The 23,614-nt window shown below is 27.1% G+C and overlaps 1 protein-coding gene across 1 annotated transcript; it reads left to right on the top strand.

The window, feature by feature from the left end:
- Nucleotides 1–2,641: 2,641 nt before the first annotated feature.
- LOC119690127 lies at nucleotides 2,642–23,233 on the top strand. Its single transcript, XM_038105119.1, has 6 exons — nucleotides 2,642–2,760; nucleotides 8,638–8,709; nucleotides 8,850–9,057; nucleotides 9,121–9,199; nucleotides 20,722–23,024; nucleotides 23,224–23,233. Exon 5 carries the CDS (start codon nucleotides 20,743–20,745, stop codon nucleotides 23,011–23,013), a length of 2,271 nt encoding a protein of 756 aa, XP_037961047.1. The 5' UTR covers nucleotides 2,642–2,760; nucleotides 8,638–8,709; nucleotides 8,850–9,057; nucleotides 9,121–9,199; nucleotides 20,722–20,742; the 3' UTR covers nucleotides 23,014–23,024; nucleotides 23,224–23,233.
- Nucleotides 23,234–23,614: the final 381 nt, after the last annotated feature.

Below are 23,614 nucleotides of genomic sequence, written 5' to 3'. Positions count from 1 at the left end.
AGATCAGCAGATTTTTTTTCACTCGCCTTATCATAATAAGTGATTATTCATCATTTAATTTCGATATTCCTTGCAATAAACATAGAAGTATGGATCTAATCCATGTAATTTGTAATTTAGATAAAATACCAGCCCTTTCGTCCTTACCGATCAGCAGTCCAAAGTTTATGGACTATTCTTAAAATCAAGAATTTTAAGAAAACAATTCTTAATTATAAAGATTTTTTTGTATAAAAATTAAACGACAAATTCTGAGAACATATTCAAAAAATTTTATACATTAAAATGTAAGTATTAAACATTGTAGATATTTTCGAAAACACCTAACTTAGAAAATAATTAATTAAAAATATTAGAATAAATAAGATAAATTCAAAAAATATGTTGTTGAGCTATGATCGTATTTTTTAAAAAAAAATTCCAAAATCTCCTTAACTGTAAACTTTTTAGCTTGTATGTAGTAAAATAATACAAGATAACAAACTTTTCTCTAAAGAAAATTTCACGAAAGAATATTATTTATATATTGTCCAATTGTCCTAGAATATTTTATATAAAAACTGATGCTGGTGGTTCTTTTGGAGTTAGCAAACTCATTTGAAATAATATAAAATTATAGAAGAACAAAATAGATAGATCAATAGATATAGGTAGATTTGGTAGATAGTTTTAATAGTTTTAAAAGTATATAGTTTTTGTATATAGCTATCTATTGTTTTGATTATAGTAAGTGAGTTTAAGCATTAAGTATATATATTTGTATTTAATGGTTTAATCAGGTTTTGCAATGTCACCATAATTTTTGAAAAATCTGTGTGTATATAATGTGTATAAAATTTTAATTTTTTCCATATAGGTATGAAAAGGACATCTATACAATATACAATCATATGTGAATATATTAATATCTTTAATCTGCAAACGGTATATATTATGATATGTATTTGTATTTGATACAAATGAGACTCAACTGATTATAAGTATTTTATAGTTTTCACTAATACGTCCACGTCTTTGTATGGAACAATTTTCAGCTATAAAAGAAGAGTTTTGAGTGAAAACTAATGAGTTACTTTAACTAATGATTGCAGTTTAGACTGATTTCAGTGATATTCAATTCTTAGTGAAATTAAGTTCAGATTTGTGAAAAAAGTTTAGCTTTAAAAAGTTTTAATATCTACAAAATTATATCTAAATATTTAATAAAAAAAGTGTGAAGAATATTATTTTTGAATGAGAAATATGCATTTCATATATTTATATTTATGATTTAATATAAATAAAAGTTAATTAATGCAATTAATATATAACATTTCAATACAAAATCATTTGCAGTTCGTATCTAAATTTTAAGTAAGTATAATTTAATTTTTAACTTAATAACCAGTGCAATTCTTTTTAAAACTTAATTATATTATATATGGATGATGAAGTTCAATAATACGTCGGAAATCAAATTTTATCTTAATAGAAGAAACATAATTAATTTAAAAAAAAATAATTTTAAATTTTTATTAAAATTTTGTGTCCAGGAAAATTTTACATATAAAAAATTATATAGATATTCAAAATCTTTATATAGAAAAGGATTTATTAAAATTTTTTGTTTTATTGAAATATTATAACAGCATATCTATATTTCCTAATGCAGCAACTGGTCATATTGGTCAACGAGCTTTTTACAAACAATTAATTGTATTCTTCAACATAACTTAATTCGTTTACTAATTATTGGTAACAAAATTAATTTACTAATTAATTACATTCCTCCGCATAACCCAATTCGCTTACTGATTATTGGTACACTAAATATCCTTTCATATGATGTCGAATATGTCTTTGTACTCAAATATGTTTAGAAATGATCATGGTTTTAAAATAAAAATTTTTTTTTTTAAATTATTGATCATTTTTGCAAATATGCTAAACTCTTGTTATAAATTTTTCATATATAAAATTCATTTTTATTCAGTCATTTTCCTGTAAATATTCTTTGAAGAAGTTTGAGCAAATCTGAATTTTTTTGAACTTACGATTCAATTAAGAAATAGAGAGTTTTTTCTCTGAAAGAGCGTATTTATCTTATTATCTCAATCTTCACATAATTAAGTTTTCAATGTATGTATCTATCTCTTTTCAATTATTTGAGCTTTCAAAATATTCGTGTATTTAGGAGCGTCAGCAAGTCGTTCGCACGATAAAATCATGTGTAGTTTATAAATTGAGTGATATTCGAAAAGCTTGATCTTTTTTTATGCAGTACACTGCATTTACTGGAAAAGATATGTCTTTCCGATGGAAAAATTTTCTAATTAATCAAGCTGTTCCCAAGTGTTTCTATTTCGATTATTTGCAGAAAAATAGTTGCATCTCTCATATTGATTAGTGGAGAGATAGTCTCAACAATACAGAGTTCTGATTGGTCAATGACAAGGTGCTAAGCGAGTGACTTTTGTGAATATCTTAAGGTTAGTGTTGTGTTTGTATTGAATAAAAGATATTAAGTGACTGATGATGGAGATAGTTTTTGTTAAAATCAGTTTTAACCAATCATCTGTGAATGTAAATTTCAAAATATTTAAATTCATGTTTAGGAAAAATGTAAATAAATTATATTTAATACTTTAATATCTAAAAATATTTGAATTAGTGAGTGAAAGTAAAGATTGCAATATTAAAGTACAGCTGTAATGGAAATTATTTATGAATTATCTAGCAACAATAAGTGAAGAAAAGTATTAATATGGAAATCGGAATTAAGTAAGTACTTTACTACTAACATAGTTTTTATAATTACCTATCCTAGATAAGCCTTTGTTATCTCAGCTTGCAATTTTTTTTATAAGAACAGCATAAAAATGCGATCTATAATTGGCTTTGAATTTCTTTATTTCAAAGGAAAACCTTTCAAAACCTTTTCGAGCCTATTACATATTATATAACACGAAATCACTTAATATACTTTATGAACATTTTTTTTAATAATAGAAGTAGACAAATGAGAAAAATGTATCTATTTGTACAATATATGTTTTTTTTAATAAATACATTCTCATTTTTGTCATCAATATATGAAGAGCTCATTTTATAATTATCTTACTTAATTTGTATGGTTGAGAGAATTTGAGGATATAATAAAACTGATTGGAATAATATAAGCAGTTTCAGTTTAATTTTTGTTGCCAATTTTACTTGTAGCTTTAAAATTACTGACAATCTGTGTTTGAACCAATGTTATTAAACAATGGCCTTAATGAGTGAAATTTTTTACATATCGTAAATATAGTCTACTATATGGTAATTATGGTAATAGTGAGAACTCAAAGTACTGAGGTATTTTTACGTGCAGTTTTTTGAAATTACTTAAAAACTGTATACAAAGCGCTCCAACTTTTATGAGTAAAATTTCTTATATTTTGTAAATATAGTCTACTATATTCCAGTAGTAGTAAAGTGAACATTGAGTTTTTTCCTTTGAAGTTTTTAAATTGCTGTTGCAATAATTAAATTAATTTGAATAAATTGAGCAGCAAATAAATCGATTTCTATATTATATGGCAAACGTGAACACATGTTGGCGAAGGATTACGACTTGGCTACTTTACTGATTGTACTAGAATTGAGTGCTTATTTTGAGTGGGTTCACCATGTGCCTGATTCGAAGTAAAAACAACGTGTCTTTCTAAACCAAATATGTGACTTATGAGTGTTTTTGTACTATATTTTTAAATGGTTATATCTTTATTAACTATATATATGTAGATGAGAAAACTACTAAAAATTTATTTAACGGTTACGCAATCGCGACTCCCGTGATTTTATAAATGTAACCTATAAAAATAAGAATTCAGCAGTGTTGAATTACTATAAGTAATTTTATCTTAAAAAATAATCAGTTTATTTTTTATCGATTGTGGTAGTTTAAGAAGAATTCGGCTACAATGAGAGTATTAAATATTATTGCTATTATATATATGTGTGTACATATATGCATATGTATATGTGTATGTATTTGTATATCTGGATAATATTTGAATATATACGAGTCTATATTATATACACTATATAAGTTTGAGTGCCACTTATGAATAATTCTTTCATTATTACAATTGGTATAAATTGAGTTATTTAGCTAAAGCTAAAGCTCAGAACTATAATAGCTGTAAGCAGAAGGTCCAAGTCGTCAGAGGTTTTAAGTTCGTAGTAATTTGTAGTTTAAGAAAACTTCAACTAAAATGAGAGGATGAAGTATTGTATATATTATTGCATATTTAGTAGTCTACAGTTTGAGTGAGTTTTGTAAGTTATTCTTTTAGTACTTCAATTGGCATATATTGAGTAATTTTAGCTGAAGATTGTATCAGTTTTAATAAAAACTCAATTACAAGGAGAACATAATTCATTTTATATATATAGTGTTGTGGATATATACGAACCCACGTGTTATATTATTACATAAGTTTAAGTGAGTTTTGTGAGTAATTCTTTCACAATTACAATTACTTTAAATTTAGTAAATATTCGCACCCATCTAAATTGCAGTAGCGACCACCAATATCATTTACTTTAAAACTATTGTGACGATAAAAAGTGTTTCAATAAAGTGAAATAATAAAAACAAAATAATATAATGTGAATAAAAGAATTTAATGAGAACATTAATAATAACACATAGCTCAATAACCACATTAGTTATCGGAGATATATGATAGAAGTTAAAGGTTTTGAATGAGTATTCTTACTGTTGAATATTATAACTTTAAGGATTTAAAACTGATTTTTATTTTTATTATTGTGATAATGTAAAATTTTAGTGTTTGTGTCTATTTTTTATTATAATCACACTATTATCCTCTTAGAAAGTTTAAGAAACTAATTAAATCTTTATATAAAAACTATAACAAGTACTTATAACAAGTTGAAACCTAATTGCGAAAATCACATTTCGTTACATTTCTTATATAAAAGATTATATAAATTTTATATAATCATAATACATTTCTCATTAAGAATTTTATATCTTTTGACAAAAAAATCAATTTTAAAAAGAATGGAGTGGAAATAGTGAGAAAACTATCAAAAATTAAGAAAGTGAACAATTGAATGAAAAAACTATAATTTTTGTTTGGAATTCTTAATTTCTATTGATTAAAAACTCGGAATGAGTTTTAAAAATATTCTAATCATACCAGTATATCATTTCTTGTTAATATGGTGTGATGATGAAATATGTTATTTATTAATTATTTTACTATTAAAATAAAGTGACTCATTACTCACTTCGACTTAGATTGGAGTACTAATAGGATCCAAGGTATGAGTATTTTTGTAAGGAAATAAAAAAATGAGTTTAATTTTAATCATTCGCCCGTACTACAGAACATACTGTGAAAAATTGAAAGTGGATTTTTATTATTATTTTAATATAATGTGATTTTAAATAAGAATTTGCATTGAAGAAAATATCATTCATCAATAAAGTGAACTATTTCAAATATAAAAAAGGTATTTTGCTGAATTGTCTGCAATTTTGATTTGATTGCTTCAACTGACAAATGTTCATAAAATCAATTATAATTGATATTGGTTTCCAATTTTTCGTTTAAAAAATGGTCATTAGTCTTAACAAAAGTATTTGAGTGTAAATTATGGCTTATTTTTACGATACATAGAAATAATTTACTTTTAAAATATGCAAAGAAATTTCTAAGTTGAAACTATTAGTTAAGAAAATAAGCGAAACCCACTACAGTTAGAATTAGTGTGAAATCTCTCAAAAAAAATTTGACACTTGAACGTCTCAAAAAGGCAAGTTCGTGGTGTTACTAATCTTAAGACATTTTTTGTAATTTCTGGATTTTGTCAATATTCTTTTATCCTTTACTGTTCCATAGTTCGATTCCGAGCAACCAGATTGGTTTGATATATGAATTTATAGTAATGTGTTTTACATACAGAGTTCTGAAAGTCACGGTATTTAACCTGGTCATTTTGTATAAGTAGAACTCCGTTTATCCTCATCTGCTGGCAGATTTTATGGTACGTATAAACGTATATATTCGTTTACTTTGAAGTCTTTTAAGTTGAAATCTAATTGAGAATAAGCGACTTAAGGGTAAGGGTGTTAACTTACATTTGCGTCAACGGTGAATGCGGAAACAAAGGTATATAATTAAGTAGACATATCTGCTGTATATATTAGGTACTAAACTGATTCAAATAAGCTGTCTTGTGGAAAATCCAGAGAAATTTTTTTTTAACGGAATACGTAATAACGTAAGTTTATATATAATACAAAAAATCTGCGAACATGCGTAATGTTAAGCTTTTTTTTCGTTTGTATAGTAGTACTTCTTGTGGATTTTAGTACGCTTATGGATTTCTATAATATTTTTCTGAGTAGTGGTGGGATTTAGTTTTTAATAGATGGCTTTTTAGAAGAGTATGTCAATAATAAGGAACACTATTGAGTCTGTAGTACACAACCATAAACAAGGTACTTTAGGAATTTCTAGATTTGCATGAACACAAATGATTATTTCTTAAGAAATAATTGCTTTAAGTTCTTTATTACATAAACATATTGTATGTATGTATATTTTATAAAAGCATAATATGATATACAAAACATTTAAGTTTGAGCAATCATAGCTGGCCATGAAATAAATAGGCATATTTCTAATCATTAGTTGCGTATTTTTTTTAGACGTTCTAATACATTTCTTACCCATAGTTCCGATATTACCCATAATACATTCTAATGGGTCACCTTAAACACAAAACCAAAACAATTATAAACAGCAACGTCTATATTTACTTAAGTGTTCTTGTTAAAGAACTATAAAGTTTTAAAAATATAACTATTTACTTGAAAGCATAAACAGTTTTATGATAAAAAAAATGAAATTCGAATCGTCGGATGACTTTTTAAATCGATTGCCTCAGCAATCTCTTTGTTCCTTATGTTTATTAAAGTGCAGTAATATAAACAAACACGTATCATTTTAAGGAGAAAAACTAAAAACAGAAATCATAACAATTAAAGAGAAAATAACAATGTATATGATATTATATCAGCATTGGAATGAATATAAAAAGATGGATTAAAATGTTTGCACATTGTTAGATGAATCCGAACATATCGATTCAGAAATACATGCTATCCCTTATATATAGGGTTTAGATAATATCTATCTATCTATGTGACTTGAAATTTATTCGCTTAGCAATTCGAAACGTATACGTACCAATTAATGGTATAAGGACTCTAATTTTGATCAGACATTGTTGTCAAATGAATTAAGGTATATCATTAAATCATTGTTATCGTTGTAATTTATGAATTTGAATTTTTATATTTAATAATTTCTGATCAAAATTTCATTAAGTACTTATAAGACTACCGTATTACAAGAAATCGAAGCGTTTATTAAAACAGTTAAAACAGTATAATATGGATTTTTTATCAGAATTTTATTACGTACTTAAAACACTACAATATAAGGCAATATCGGAACGTTTGGCCAGTATGGATACTAAACTAAACTAAGCTTCAATACTAAACATTCCGAATAGCAAGAGACTAAATTATAAAACGGGTACGAATTACTGTGCTGTGTTCGCTCCAGCAACACTTATTTTTCATGCTGTGTTTATGTCAGCCATTTTTGTCTTAAGGCTATTCTTGGTCGTACCTACATATATTTTATTACCTATGTTATACCCGTCACATTAAAAATCCAGCTTGTACACTACATTAGATTTTAACTTATTATTTATTTTTCATTTAGTGTTGCTATATAATGTAGCCATTGAGTTTGTTGCCTTCTGGATGATTTTATAATGTGTCATGTCATATATATTGGAGTTTATTATTTAATGAGATGATTATAGTTAATTGATTTATGTATCTTTTTGTCATTATTTCTTAGAAGTTTTTAGAGATCTTATTTAATTACTTAATCTTATTTATTTATTTAATCTTATTTATGTTTTTTAAAATATAATCCACAATATTTGTATGTTTGCTATGGAATACATTATCACTTAGTACCAGAACTATTCTAATAAAATTGGATTCCGTGTTTAGACTAACATGTTTTGGATGATTCGAATTATAATTAATTAATCTTCCTGAATCTGAAGGCTTTTTGTTCCATTGAAAATAAATCTGATTATCATGTCTAATCAATCCTACGTATAAATAAGGAATCATGGCGTTCTTTTCTTTTTCTAAGGCAATTTATGTTCAACGAGTTCAAAATTTAAGGAGTTTGATCTATTTTATTTCTACATACTTCTACGTTTTTATTGGTATTTAAATTGACCAATTAGTCTCCTCAAACAAATTATTATATAATATTTTTGGTCACAAGAAAGGAATAAAATATAATAATTAACTAATTATTAATTATTAATTAATTAATAAAATTGATCTATAAATCGTAGGATTAAATTGGTTGAATTTATTAAGTCAATATTTTGAAACTAAATTAAATTTATTCGTATCGAATAATGGCTATTCTAAACATTTTTAAACAATGTACAAGCATAAAGTTAAATCAATTAAAACAAATTTTCAAATTTCGAATATTTTATAACTTATAATAAAAAAGTCCTTTATTCTTTAATTTATAGGTGTTAACTGTAAAAACTTATCAAACATTTTTGTCATCAGTTATCTAAGGAGGAAGCAGATAGCAATACATGGTTTCTTTATATAATATATATAAAAATTTTAATACCTATATTCTCTTTTAGCAAAAATAATTTCAGATAAGGTAATACCCTCCAAAGGACACTGTCGGGTTAGCTCTTATTTATAAAAGATTAAAGAAATTTAATTTTAGTTCTGGAAGTGAAAGTTTAATCAACTATAAACATGAGCTGCCAAAAGTAAAGCATACTTATGCATATTAAATTTAAACTGATCCTCGTTACGATAAGTGGTTGATAATAATAATCTACAGAACCGTAAATAATAGACGTCTTCATCCTTAGGCATTTGAGATAAGGAGAAAGAGTGCTTTATTCTGAAGTATATGTATTGCAATATTGGTAAATAACTATTACTTTTTTAGAATTGAAAAAATTTTATGTATTTATATTTTTTTATTAAAGGATTAAAATTATATGCCAAAGAGCATATTGAAAATTCAAGACGACAAAACTATTTAAACTTATTTCTACTCAATATTTGGTAAGTTGATTTATTATGTATTGCACATTTATGTACATTAATTATATATGATATATATTAATATAACTAAAGTTATATGTAGGCTTCATAATATTTTTCATAGGACAAATATTATATTATATGTCATAACATGCCTGTACACATCTTTTAATAATTTCGCAAATTATCTGACGACTTTCATAACATTTTTTAATTCAAATTTGAAAACTAAAAAAAAACCTCACTAAATAATACATAATCTCTAGATTACTATAAATAAAATTTACGTTAATTGTTTTGATTATAAATTTAATCAAGTCTTAATATGACGACAAAATTGATGATCACAAGGTTTAAATATATTAGAAAAGAGGAGGGGCTGTGTATTATTGTTAGTTTTGTTTTTGTTTTTATTATATTTTTCTTTATGATGTGTTCATAAAAGTCCTATAATTGAGACCACCTGTTAACACAATGACGTCTAACATCTAGAACAAGGTCTAGCAAGATAGAACAGTCCAAAAAACTTGGACAGTTTTCAAAATAATCTTCTAGATTTCAACTGCACTACAATCTTTCATTCGCACTACAATTACATTGCCTGGTAGAATTTTTATTCTTTTTATGACAAAAAGTTATTAGTGGACGTTAGTTGTTATGATTGGTAGAATGGCTAAAATTGTAAGAAGATAAATATTTTATTACAGTAGAATAAGTTTCATAACTACACATCTACTGGCTATCTCAGTATATTCATTAATTCTTTGTGAATCTGCAGTTTATCGGTTTCATTCGAATAAGTGAACTTTATAAATGGCAAAACATAATTTTAATTTGCCAGTAAACCCCAAACACTAAGTCTCTTTCCAAAATAAACTTTAGTCTAATGGCGAATCGATTGAAGAAATTTTGTCTTATGGTACACAAATTTGGGGCTGTGCTATCTAAAACCATATCAATATAATCCAACAACTTGAAAATAGAATTCTCCAAAACAATACAAAACAACATTTATGTTATTGTACGTTTGCAATGTCTATAATCACCGAGATATGAGGAAAGTAAAGAAAAAGCAAAAACTCATTTTAATCGTTTCCAAGAACATGTAAACGAAAAATCTTACAGATTTTTCAATACCGCCTTTTCCGGTGACTTAATCGAAAGAAGCCATATGACCTTATAGTGGTCATTTAACTTGAAGTAAAGATTTTAAAAATATGGTATATTAGTAAATATATGTGATGACATCAGAGCGGATTAACTCGTTAGTTCTCTTCTAACTAGTTTTAGTATCAACAAACATTATTATATATAAATAAATACTTAACAGATAAAAAGTAGCTTCGATGTTGGTATTACGAATGCTTATATATCAATATTTTTAAGTCCTTCGCTTAATTTTATTGACTTTATTTGTGATAGACCGCCTAGGGCATAAAGTATATCTCGTAAATACAAATTGTAAGAATGAAAACAGGGGAACTGTTTCTGTTACCGACTTTGCATTACATAAGGTATTAAGTTAGACTATCTGGCAATGGATTACGCGTGAAATCTGTGTACGTACTTGGTAATTTTTCTTGTTAGTTAAAAATTATTAATTTATATAAAAATAGTATAGTATTATATATAAAATTGGTAGCAAGAATAGTATTTATCTTCGACAGTTCTTAAAACTCAAAATTTACAGTAGATTTTTTCAAATTATTGGGTACTACCAAAATTTTTCAAAGTTATTGGATCTGTTATTATAACTACTCTATAAATGTAGTATATTTTTATTATTTATATTAAAAATATGCTATCATAACCTACGTCAAGCAAACATGAGTTCTAGAAGTCTCATATTAAGGGATTTTCAGGCAGTTTTTACTTTTGCTGACGAAAGCTAAACATTGTGAAATGAAATAAAGGCACGCTCATTGCCAAGTTTATAATGAAATATTGCTGATTTCGAGTAAAATAAAAATATCATATTTATATATATTTATTTTTTTTAAACTTACTGAGCTGATTTTTATGAAATACATTTTCTTTGTTACCATTTCGTAAGTTTCCCATGATGAAAACAATTGAACGAACGCAAATGTCAACAATTGACGTCAAAGACTAAAATCGCATCTTGCTGATGTTTTGATTTTAAACTTCATTCCTATTTCATTTTAATTTAGTGTTTTATTTAAGTATAATTTACATTTTTTGTTTTAATTTTAATGTATATATAAATTTGAAATAGTATCTCTAATTTGAGCTCAAAAGCAAATTCTTTTTGTCGATTGAATAAATTTAAAAATGAGAGAAACATGAAGACGAAATAGAAAAAAAAAATTTGATTGATTTCTTTGGAATCTCAATATGCGAGTACGATTGACGTCCAAAGCAATTTTGCCTTGGATAACAGATCAGTGACTTAAATTTAAATTGAACTTTGTTAAGAAAAGTAAATAATAATACAGAATAATACGAAGAATCATAATTTCTAAACAAAAAATTGAATTAATTTTGATATCGATGAACTATAAAATTCATATTAATAAATGCTCAAAAATGCTCCTTCTTATGAAAACAGATTTCATCAAACCTCCTGAATCGGAATTTATATTTTCAAATTTTTTTAAGTTTTAAAACAGTTACAGTGAAGTGAGAAATCGCACAATCCTATGCTATATATAATAGTAGTATGAGCAATACAAAGTAGTATTGAATCATAATATTAAGTTATGAAATACACATTGGGTCTTTAAATTATTTTCCGAAAATGTTCACCAGTTTCCTCAGCCAGGATATTCTTCTGTTACAATCTAAATAGTTAGGTTTAAGCAATATAATTTGTTTTGGATAATCACATACTTATTAATTATGTGCCCTGTAAACCTTACTCTTTAGATTTAAATTATCATTATAATGTTCGCCTCCTTATACTAGATTCTTAACTCAAATTGTATCAATATTTTCGTTTTCATCTACTAGACCCAATATTATAATGAGCATTTACCTGTAAGGCTCCTTCTACTAATTTGGCTAAATCGAGTCATTATATATTCGGAGTATATAAGTGCATAGTTTGTTTTGAGAACATTAAAATAAAACGTATAAGGAATCTGTTGAATTCACTGGTTTTTCATTGGCACTCATCACTTCTCTGGTCTTCGATTTTGTCACAATGAAGGCGCAATATTATCTTACAAAATTTACAAATTATTCAACTAAAAATGTATCACTTTATATTGGATTTACTTATTAATTCGGATCAATAATAGTATTGATCGCTTAAGTCTGCCGAATGAATATTCAATATTCAAGAAATTAATGTCTTTGAGTTTTTAATATCATTGGAGTTGTTATCACATAGTTTTTTTGACATGGTTTTTACACTGTATTATGAAGTGTATTATAGTGATCCTTGATTTGTTCATATTTATCTTCAGAAGACATTTAGGTTTTGTTTCTTCCTTTCGCGTACTAGGCTTGTTTTGAAGCTGTTGTTAATTCCGCAAATGGGTTCCGGCTCTACTAAAGGTGTTTCGTTCATATTTACTCGTAGCATCATGTGTCAAGAGTAATTAGTTTTGTTAATGTCTTTAATGAAAATTCTGAACAAATATAAGTAAAAAATATTTACTAATATCGTACAACTAAATCCAAGAAAGATTGTATCACGTACCTTCTCTTATTCTTAAGGAAGGCTGACCAAAATAACTTAAGTCTTCAATTATCTATTAATACTCATCCAGAGCTGTTTCGCTGTCCGGAAGAATGCATATTTTGGTACTTCGAGTGCCCCTGCGTAGGCACTCTCTCGCACATAGCTCTAAACCATGGGTCTCTGCCTGAAAAATGGAAGCGGTTTTTTCATTGCAATTGTTTTGCGGAATTTCGGTTTTACACTTTCTGCTGCTGCACTGCAATCTTCCATTTTGAACCCATCAGTATACCATAAGTGTGAGCTCTATTTTAAGATAATTTCGTAATTCCTCCTAGTTGATCGGTCACTGATGACCACTTCGAATTCTTTAGAGAAAGCTAGTCTTAAATCTTATTAAATTCCTTAAGGTTTGGAGAATTCCAAACATCATCCAGAATCTTTGCGTGCTTTGTTAGATTGCCCTCTTAAAGATTACATAGATAAGGAAGTATTAGTACGGCACTGATCGCATAGTTATAAACATAAGTATAATATATTATATTATATTTGGCAGAAGCTTAGGACAACAAAATAAAATTGAGGTCTAGCAATTAGAGTTAATTACAGAAAAAAGTTTATGGCTATCTTAAAAATCCACATAAAACCACTTAATTATAAAAATATCTATATATGAAAAATGACTAATTCAAAACACAGAGCTCGTAAGACATATCAAATTTATTGTCTAGCCACACCTTCGTGTTGTAAATTTACAAACAATTTATTGACCTATTTTTTGTATTTTTTTTTTGTGTAAATCAGCGTTTAATAATTATTTTGAATTATTTTTTCACTGATAATCGCTAAACATGACGTGTTAAAATATATAAATACACACAAAAAACAGAAATAAAAATTAATTCTATTGACGTCAAAAATTACTTTAATTTAATTAATGATTTATTTTTTTTTGTTTGATTATAAAAACAACATTGATTTTAGAATTTATCAGTTTAATATATTTTAATTTCTTTAATTTAATACTAAGTGTGAATGATAGGCAAAATGTGTTGATTTCACTTTGTTTCTTTCAACTCTGATTGGCTATGAATAATATCAAGATCAGATGATATATTCGTACAATATTTTCGTTTATGAAGGCACCATCCAAATCTAAGAAAAAAGAAATTTAATAACGAGCATGTTGGAGTAAACAAATCCCTTTTAACCCACACAATTTTCTAGCACCAGACCAGAGCTCGTAAGATATTTGTAAAAATTTGCATGAGTGCTCATATATAAATTTAATTGAATGGCGTCAAATCTGGCGTTGATAAAAGATAGCGCCACAAATTGTACTACAACGCATTCAATGTAAGGCAATATAAGCAGAGGTGGATGTTGCGAATGAGTAATATATTCACTACATCGAAAATATGTTAGGCATTAACCATTTGAAATTGTGTGGTATATATAATTTATTATTATTATTTCAACAAACAATGATCTGAACTTCTGGTGAAATATTATGAGTTCAAAAAATGAAAGCAATTGCAAATGCATCATATTTGTTAAATGTTTTTTTTTGATTCTTACTGAGCATCTCATTAGATGAAGACATACTGTTCACGATATTTCTCATTAATTAATCATATTAATTGCTTTTATTTTGCACATATAATTCAAATTGAACGAGGTGAATTTGAACGAGCGGATAGTCTTGATCTCAAGAAGAGCAATATACACATTAAATGTTCTGATCTTATGCATGTTGTGTTCCAAAGTAGGCAGGTCATCTAAGTAAACAGTAATTACCTTCACTGCTGTATTGTCAAAACTTCATGATATTTTGACGAAAATTTAACGTAGTTATTGTGGTTGAATTGGCAGTCTTTCTGGATGTCCGTGCAAAGTTTATGTATCTCTTCTAAGTTCACAAAATGGTTTCTCTTTATCTGTAAAAGAATTTTTTCGAAAAAGCATAAGTTGCATTTTGTAGCTTTAGGTTCATATAGGGATAATTGATTCCAAAATGAACAATATCAAAACGCTCTATATTTTGAACTGCAATTTGTAAGTCATTCTATTGCGTATATGGAAAAATTAAGCATAAAATTTTTATTCACAAAACCATTAAAATCATCAGGAATTAAAAGAATCATTAAAATCATTAGGAATTAAAAAAATTTTTCTGGTGTAAGCAGATTGTTTTATTTGAACATAGAAAACTTGTAGTGCAAACTAAGCAATTATTGCCTTTTCAAAGCTTCTTAAACATTTGATTGCAGAACGTTACTGTGAACAGTGGCATTCAATGCTGATTATTTCAAGTAATTTAATTTTATTTTTATTGAAACGTTTTCACAACACAAAATTTCAATTTGATTTTTGAGTTTATGAATGAAATATTTACTCAACACGCGATATGCTTTGAAATTTTATGTAGATTTTATTTTTTTTTTTTTAAATCAATTTCAAAATTTGAAAAAAAAACTTTTTATTTGCGAAGATAATGTTATTCTGCAATTTATTGAGTAAAATTATTATACTCTATTATTTTTCAAACAAAAACTAATGTTGCAGCTATAGTTTTTTAACTCGATGCACCAAGCTATTTATTGTGTCAATCGCTTTAATTTTTTTATAATGAAGTTAATTATTTAATACCAGTGAGTTATATTCAATACAAGAGCGTGTTATATAAAAATGGAGCAAATGATATTCACACAATCCAATAATATGAATACGTAGCGAATGCATGAAAACTTTTGAGCTCTCCAGAAAATTCTTCTCCCACCATTATCTATCAGAAACTGATCTCAATCGTCAAGCTACCGCTAATGTGAGAAGGACCAAAGTTTTTAAGGTATTTTCTCAATGAATAATTATTTATATGGAATAGTATTGTCATATTAAAACGAAATACTTCTTTCTGAATGAAGTTATTATCTCCTGACAGTTAAGATTTGAACCATCATTTAACTAAACCGATTCTCAGATTTTCGCTTTGTCATATTAAAATGAAATACTTTCTTCTAAACGAAAGTACTTCGTAATATACTCAATACACAGCGACCTAGACTAGTAACATGCAAATTATCTAGAAACTATCCTAATTAGTGAACGCATATAAACTGTGAAGTACAAAGCATAGTGTGTTTTTATTAAAAAACACTATACGAACTTTACGCTGTGAACAAAAAACATCATGAACAAAAACGAAACAGCAACAATGCACAAAATGTTGTGTTCGATAAACAATAAAACAGACTACCTTCGGAAAATGATCACTAACAAAGGTGAGTACCTTCGGGAAATGATCACTACCAAAGGTGACTACCTTCGTGTAAATATTGCTAAATAGTTTACCATCTTCATGAAAAGAACACAACGCAAGCATTGAAAATTTGACATGAGATTTCGGAAACAGTACACTATTTTAGTGTATCGCATATGTCACTTTCATTATTAGTGTACTGTTTGTAACATTAAAAATTAAATTTTTAACAAACATTAAAAAATGTTTGATGTGTTGTGGACATGAACAGTACACTACGATACTGTACTGCTCATTTTCGTTTACTGATTGTAATTTTCCCAATTTAAGTAGTTAATTATTTGTAGATAAATACACTCAATCTATTCTCCCTTAATTGAACGTTAGGGATCTCTTAAATATCATAGAGCCATTATTCTCATTGTAGTATCAATAACGGATCACAATATGTGTGGAAAGTAAAAATAATCTACTTTTAAAAAATTGTGAGAAAGATTAAAAAGTAAATCTCATATCCATTGTTCTTGTATATAATATACCATTTTAAAGGTAATTAAATTACACCAACTGCGGCATTTGCATTTGAGTTTAATTTCTAACATATTTTCTTCCACACCAAAGTAGAACAGTTCGTTTACCAATATTTAATATACAGAATATTAATGTCTGATAGTATTAATTGGTTTATATTTTTATAATTAATTATTGATTGTAGATTTAATTATTGGAACTGTATAAGGGTCATTCTTTTACAACTCGGACACCTTTTTGACCTCATAATCTCCGATTCGGCTGAAATTTTTTTTATGAGCTCCTTTCATAACCCGTATTTCGGGAAAAAATTTTGTGATTCTTTTCCTAGGAGATATGGACCCATGGGGTTTTGAGAATTGGTATAGTAGACACATGTTCAAATGGCTATATCTCAAGTTCTATAAAAGGTAGAAACTTGAAATTTACAACGTTTCAAAGATAATTGATTGAACTTTTATGAAATTGTTTAAACAATTAAAATTGTTAATATTTAAGTACTAATAAATTTAGTATTAAATTTTAGTTAAATTTAAAAAAAAATTTTTCTCAAAACTAGTCTTTAAATTTTCAGATTTTATATTTTATTTAGATTCAGTTTTAAATTTTACTAAGAAATAAAAATTTTCAGGAACCCATTATTTTTTGAAATGTTTTAATATTTATTTTTCTCCCGCAAAACACATCAAGCGCATGCGTACTACATTTTCATTGAATGTATTTTCAAAGAATATACTACATATATTCTTATATAATATTTTTGATTTCGATTAATAATAAAATTCTACATAAAATACAAAAATTTCAGGACGATATTGTGATTAGAAGTACTTTTAAAAATTTATTTATCCTTCATATCAAACCAAACACATACACACGATTTTTCAGTAAAAAAAAAAAATGAATATGTCACACAATTTTTTTTTTTTATTTTTAATTCAAATTAATATATAAATTCAACTTCAAAAATAAATATTTCCACTGTGATATTCATTTTAGAAGTAATTAAAAAAAATTAATTAATCAGGTCTCCTTCACGTTACTCATACGCACCATAGTACCATAAAATCAATTTTCGAAGAAAAACTATACAAAAATGTTTACTTTTTATTTTTAAAATAAATGTATACATAAAACATAACATTTTAAATTAGTTCCGCATTATATCTGTTTTTAAATTATGAATTTTAACATAATTAAACCGTTTAATAAACCTTTTTCTTATATAGGTGAATTAAAAAGTTAATTAGTTTCATACAAGCCGATCTATGTTACCTAGAAAACTGCAGCACATAATCACAACTATCTTTCTCGGTGCAGTGTTTTTTTGCTAAAGTTAGAAAAATACTCTGCACAGGAAAAAAATGTTATAGGAAAAAAACTGTAAATAAATCGATATGGAGAGTTTAGATACTTCTATCTTATAAATATACTGGAATCAAATTAGGTATAAATTGTTAGGTAAGTATGACAAGTTCTCAGTTTCTGTTTTGAAAGCGAACAAACAAATAAGAACATTTAAATAATGGCAAAAGTTGGAAAAAATAATATGAATCTACGTCAATTGAAAGACTTGAAATGTTTCAATCCGCTGAAGTTAAAAATGCATCCAAAAAAGGCCAAAGTAAGGCAAGTTTCAGATTATATTCTGCATATGTTGCGAATGCCTGCGACTAAAAGAAATCTGGAGAAAAAAAATTAATACGATTAATGGCAGATGGAGTGAATATAAAAGCACTGACTGCATGCAGTAAAAAGCCGATAAATAACTATAAAGATTGCCTACAGCTCATGATTTGCAATACTTCACGCACAGAATGTTTTCTCAGTTCCTGCGCCAAATGTCCTGGAACTGAAAATATCAATGAACAACTTCTGGAGATATTTGATGACAACATGATTGACACCGTTACATACAAACAATGGGTTCGTGAAGAGAGAAGTACATTAAAAACGTTGACATCACAAAAAGACTAATATTTGCAATCCTTAACAGATGGTTTAGACAAATTGCTGTTGCATTCTTTTATCGTTAAAAAACAGGCAGACTTTTTAAATGATAAGAAAAGCAACTTAACAAAAACTGAATGCATAGTTTTGCGTGATTTTTCCGAAAATCATGCTTTTGTTGTTCAAAACTCTGTTCAAGGTATTCACTGGAATAATAATCAGGCAAAAATTCATCCGTTTGCAATATACCACCGTGATGAAAATCAAAAACTAGAAATAAAAAATTTTGTCTGCATATCTGACTGTTTACATCACAACACAACTGATGTACATCTGTACATTTGAATATTAAAAAAATTATTTATTTTTCCGATGGATCGGGTTCACAATATAAAAATAAAAAAAATTTTATAAATTTAACTCATCACAAAGCGGACTTTGGTTTGGAAGCAGAATGGCGCTTTTTTCCAACGTCACACGGCAAAGGACCATGCGAAGGCTTAACTGCCTTACCCCAAATTCCAAAAAAGTAATAATGGCAAAAATATTTTCTTCTTCAGACATTACCGATTATGTATCAATAATGAAATGAGAATTAATAAAATCAATGTAAAAACCATAAAAAAAATATTTTGTTTTTAGCTCCTTACAGTTTCTTTCCTATAACATTTCTTACCTGTGCAGAGTATTTTTCCAACTGTAGCAAAATAACACTTCACCGAAAAAGGTAGGTGTGATGTGCTGCAGTTTTCCAGGTAACATAGATCGGCTAGTACGAAACTAATTAACTATTTAATTCATCTATATAAGAAAAAAGTTTATTAAACGGTTTAATTATGTTAAAATTTATAATTTAAAAACAGAAATAATGCGGAACTAATTTAAAATGTTAATATTTTATGTATACATTTATTTTAAAAATAAAAAGTAAACATTTTTGTGTAGTTTTCCTTCGAAAATTGATTTTATGGTACTATGGTGCGTATGAGTAACGCAAAGGACACCTGATTAATTAATTTTTTTTAATTACTTCTAAAAGGAATATCACACTGGAATTATTTATTTTTTAAGTAGAATTTATATATTAATTTGAATAAAAAACAAAAAAAAAATTTGTGTAACATATTCCTTTTTTTTTTACTGAAAAATCGTGTGTATGTGTTTGGTTTGATGTGAAGGATAAATAAATTTTTAAAAGTACTTCTAATTACAATATTGTCCTGAAATTTTTGGGTTTTATGTAGAATTTTATTATTAATCGAAATCAAAAATATTATATAAGAATATATGTAGTATATTCTTTGAAAATTCATTCAATGAAAATGCAGTTCGCATGTGCTTGATGTGTTTTGCGGGAGAAAAAAAAATATTAAAACATTTCAAAAAATAATGGGTTCCTGAAAATTTTTATTTCGTAGTAAAATTTAAAACTAAAACTTAATAAAATATAAAAACTGAAAATTTAAAGACTAGTTTTGAGAAAAATTTTTTTGAAATTCAACGGTTAATATTAGTACTTAAATATTAACAATTTTAATTGTTTAAACAATTTCATAAAAGTTCAATCAATTATCTTTCAAACGCTGTAAATTTCAAGTTTCTACCTTTTAAAAAACTTGAGATATAGCCATTTGAACATGTGTCTACTATGCCAATTCTCAAAACCCCATGGGTCCATATCTTCTAGGAAAAAAATCACAAAATTTTTTCCCGAGATACGGGTTATGAAAGGGGCTCATAAAAAAATTTCAGCCAAATCGAAGATCATAAGGTCAGTTTTTGCCAAAATCCGTGCGGTTTGTAAAAGAATAAGCCATAAGCAAACTGAAATATTACAGCAAACGGTATGATTCCAAGTTCTACACGAAAAAACTATTTCATGAAATATTAAATGAAATCAAAATTTTTGTCAAAATATAAATTTTTTAAAAAGTTAATATTTATTTAATGATCTCAGGTTAAGTGACATATCAGTTCCACAAGTTGAACCAAATAAACTGGATGTGATATAGACTTTTATATAATATATATTAAGTTTTAGTTCAGCAAATAAAAATCGAGAAATAATGTTTGATAGGTAAATGTTATTGAAAATATCAAAAAAAATTTAATTCATAAAATTTTAAAGTGATGTAACTTATCAATTTTTTCTTTTTTTAGATTTATGTTCATTATGCAAAAATGCGCCTAACGATTATAACAAGAAAACGCTCTCCAATCATATTAGATTTTGATTCAAATAAAACAGTGTACAATTTACTTGAATATCTCTGCAATTCGACAAGCATAGGGGGTAAACCCGAAAATTACTATCTGTTATTGATTGGAAAAATTTTAGAATATCCAATTAAACTGAAATATTACAGCATTGATGGAAACTCAATGCTAGTATTACTGCCAAAATCAAAAGCTAAAGGGAAGTTATCTATTCATCAGTACTGCTGTACGTCATTTGAATCCCTTCCCACTAACGATGATGATTTACCATGCACTTCTTCTGAAGCAAAACGACGTGAAGAATTAAAAAACGCTTCTAAAGAGTATATGACACAAAGCTTAATTGAGGAATACAATTTACTCAGCGCTAATGTCATCAAAACTAATCAGAATGATAATGAAAATAAAGGAACTGGTTTGAAGCATAAACATGTTTTAGCTCCTTTGTCTCCACTTGAGTTACTTAGAAGTGATATTGTGTCAGAGAATAGACTCAAGAGGAAACCAATTCGTGTATCACCTCTTGCGGTTACTGTAGATAGGCCAAACAATCTATCAAATTCTTTACTTGGTTTACATAGCTGCGCCATAGACTATTCACAAAAAACGTCAAGCAATATTCAAACTATTCCATCATCACTTGAGATGCTTAGCAGCAACGCTGGCGAAAATAGACCTATAAGATTTGAAAACATGGACTATAATATTGATACTGAGGCGACTGCAACATATGATGAATGTCTAGCAAAATTGCTTGAAGTTATGAACTATACACGTGTAGATGAAATTAAAGATGTTCTTAATAAGGGTTTCACAAGCCTGGATCGTGCCGTTGAATATCTTCTTGATCAAAGCAATCAACCTACATCACATAATGAGACATATCTTGAACATTTTCCACCTATAGCTACAGTTCGTCCATTTACTTCCATACCAACACGTCAACTCAGCGATCCAGTGTATAATCGTTCTCAATGGCATAGATCTATAAGTAGTGAAGATATAAGTACTGGTCACTCTTCACGCAAATCTTGGCGTAACGAGGAGTTTATGGACTGCGCTAGGGAATGGCATGGAAGTAATAGTAATGGTGCAGAAATTTGGAGCAAATACAAAGCTAGACATGATCAGGCATTTTCTTTAGTAAAAGCACACGCTTCAGCTGAATGGAGTCTTGAAGACGAATTTAATTATGCTACGGATCAGTTGGGAATAGAAATTAATATTGTTGATGATGACAATAAGGAAAATGAATTTGAACCAGATGAAAGTATGTCACTCGAGGAAATTGAAGCTGAAGCCTGGTGTGGAGAACCTGAGGAAGAGGGTGCTTGGGGAGGTCATATTGAAACTAAAATTGATTTGGCTACAACGACAATAAAAAAGAAAATTGTGCGCAAAAAACATGGTGGTGATGAATTTCAAAATACAAATAATGCAGCGCATAAAGAATACGAAATGGACTGGAAAAAGAAAAGAAATTATAGTTGTAGTTATCATGGTAATATAACACCATCTAGTTATGATGGAGCAAATAAAAACTGGCGTGAGATATTTAAATCCTTAGAAAAGGATAGTGATTTAAATGCAGAACAAGAAAGAAAAATTTTTCGTAATAAGATTATCAAAGGTATGACTTCAAAAGAGAAAGCAGAGGAAGGCTTTATGAAGCTAAGTTTCTTACGCAATGAACCGTTTTTCGTAAACTTAACCTTTATACTCAAGACACGCCCAAATTTACTGCAAAGTATTTTTACAAAAGTACCAAAAAATAAAAAGATAAACTTACTTGATATAGTTCAGAACGACAGAGAATTGAATAAACTATTGACAGAAATCCAAAACATTCAGTTTTTTGACACACTACTTACTGAGAAGGATTATATGGCAATTGCTAAAATCGCCACGTTCGGTTTCCCCCATGATGCTATTATATTCATTTACGTAATGTGTGAATGTGATGAAGAAAATGCTTTGCTTCTGTTAGAGACCTTTGATAGACTCTACGGTTCCGAGAGCGACGAAGAAGAATGTGAAAATGAAGAAGGGGAGGTTGAGGACGGGAATGAAGGGGAAGAAATTTTCGAAATGGAAGCGAATTTCGGAACAGAACAAAATTTAGAAATAAAAAAAAATTTCAACGCAGAAAAATGTAATAATAAAGACACAGACGTAGAAGATGATAAAGATGAGAATAGAAATGAGAAAAAGGATGAGCAAAATTATACAGACTAAAATAAAAATAAGTAAGAAAATATTTACTTTTTAAACTAACTATTATGATAGTTATTAACTAAAACATGTATTTACTTCATTTTATTTTACTAAACAAATTTTTGCTTTAATCCATTTGTTTAATGCTGCATTAATTTTTATAAAATATCATTTATTTCTTTTTACATAAAACATATTTTTTATAATTTATTTTCTATATTATTATTACAGGTACCAGACATCAATTTAAAAAATAATAAATTTCTTTATAAGCTATTAATTTGTGCTTTTTACGCAATGCAATATTATAAAAAATTATGCATTTATTTAGAAATTATAATATTATGAATCATAATACAAAGATGCTATAAATATTAACAAAACAAAACAATGTAATTACGATAATAAATATTTTAAAATTTACTTCTCAAAAAAAAAAAAAAATTTGTGTATTTAGATAATATATAATACACATTTTTGGTAACCACTTGGAACCTTCTACTTCAATATTAATAAAAAATTTTAATTGGTGTATATAAAACAAAAATCGCAAGAACAATTTTTGAGATTATAAATAGGAAACTATAAGCAGTTATAAGGAATATTAAGATGCTGATTAATA

This window comes from Teleopsis dalmanni, chromosome X (genome assembly GCF_002237135.1).
Source record: "Teleopsis dalmanni isolate 2A chromosome X, ASM223713v2, whole genome shotgun sequence".
Lineage (NCBI taxonomy): Eukaryota > Metazoa > Arthropoda > Insecta > Diptera > Diopsidae > Teleopsis > Teleopsis dalmanni.
Note: the sequence above shows the minus strand (reverse complement) of the source record. Positions and strands in the feature narration are given on the sequence as shown.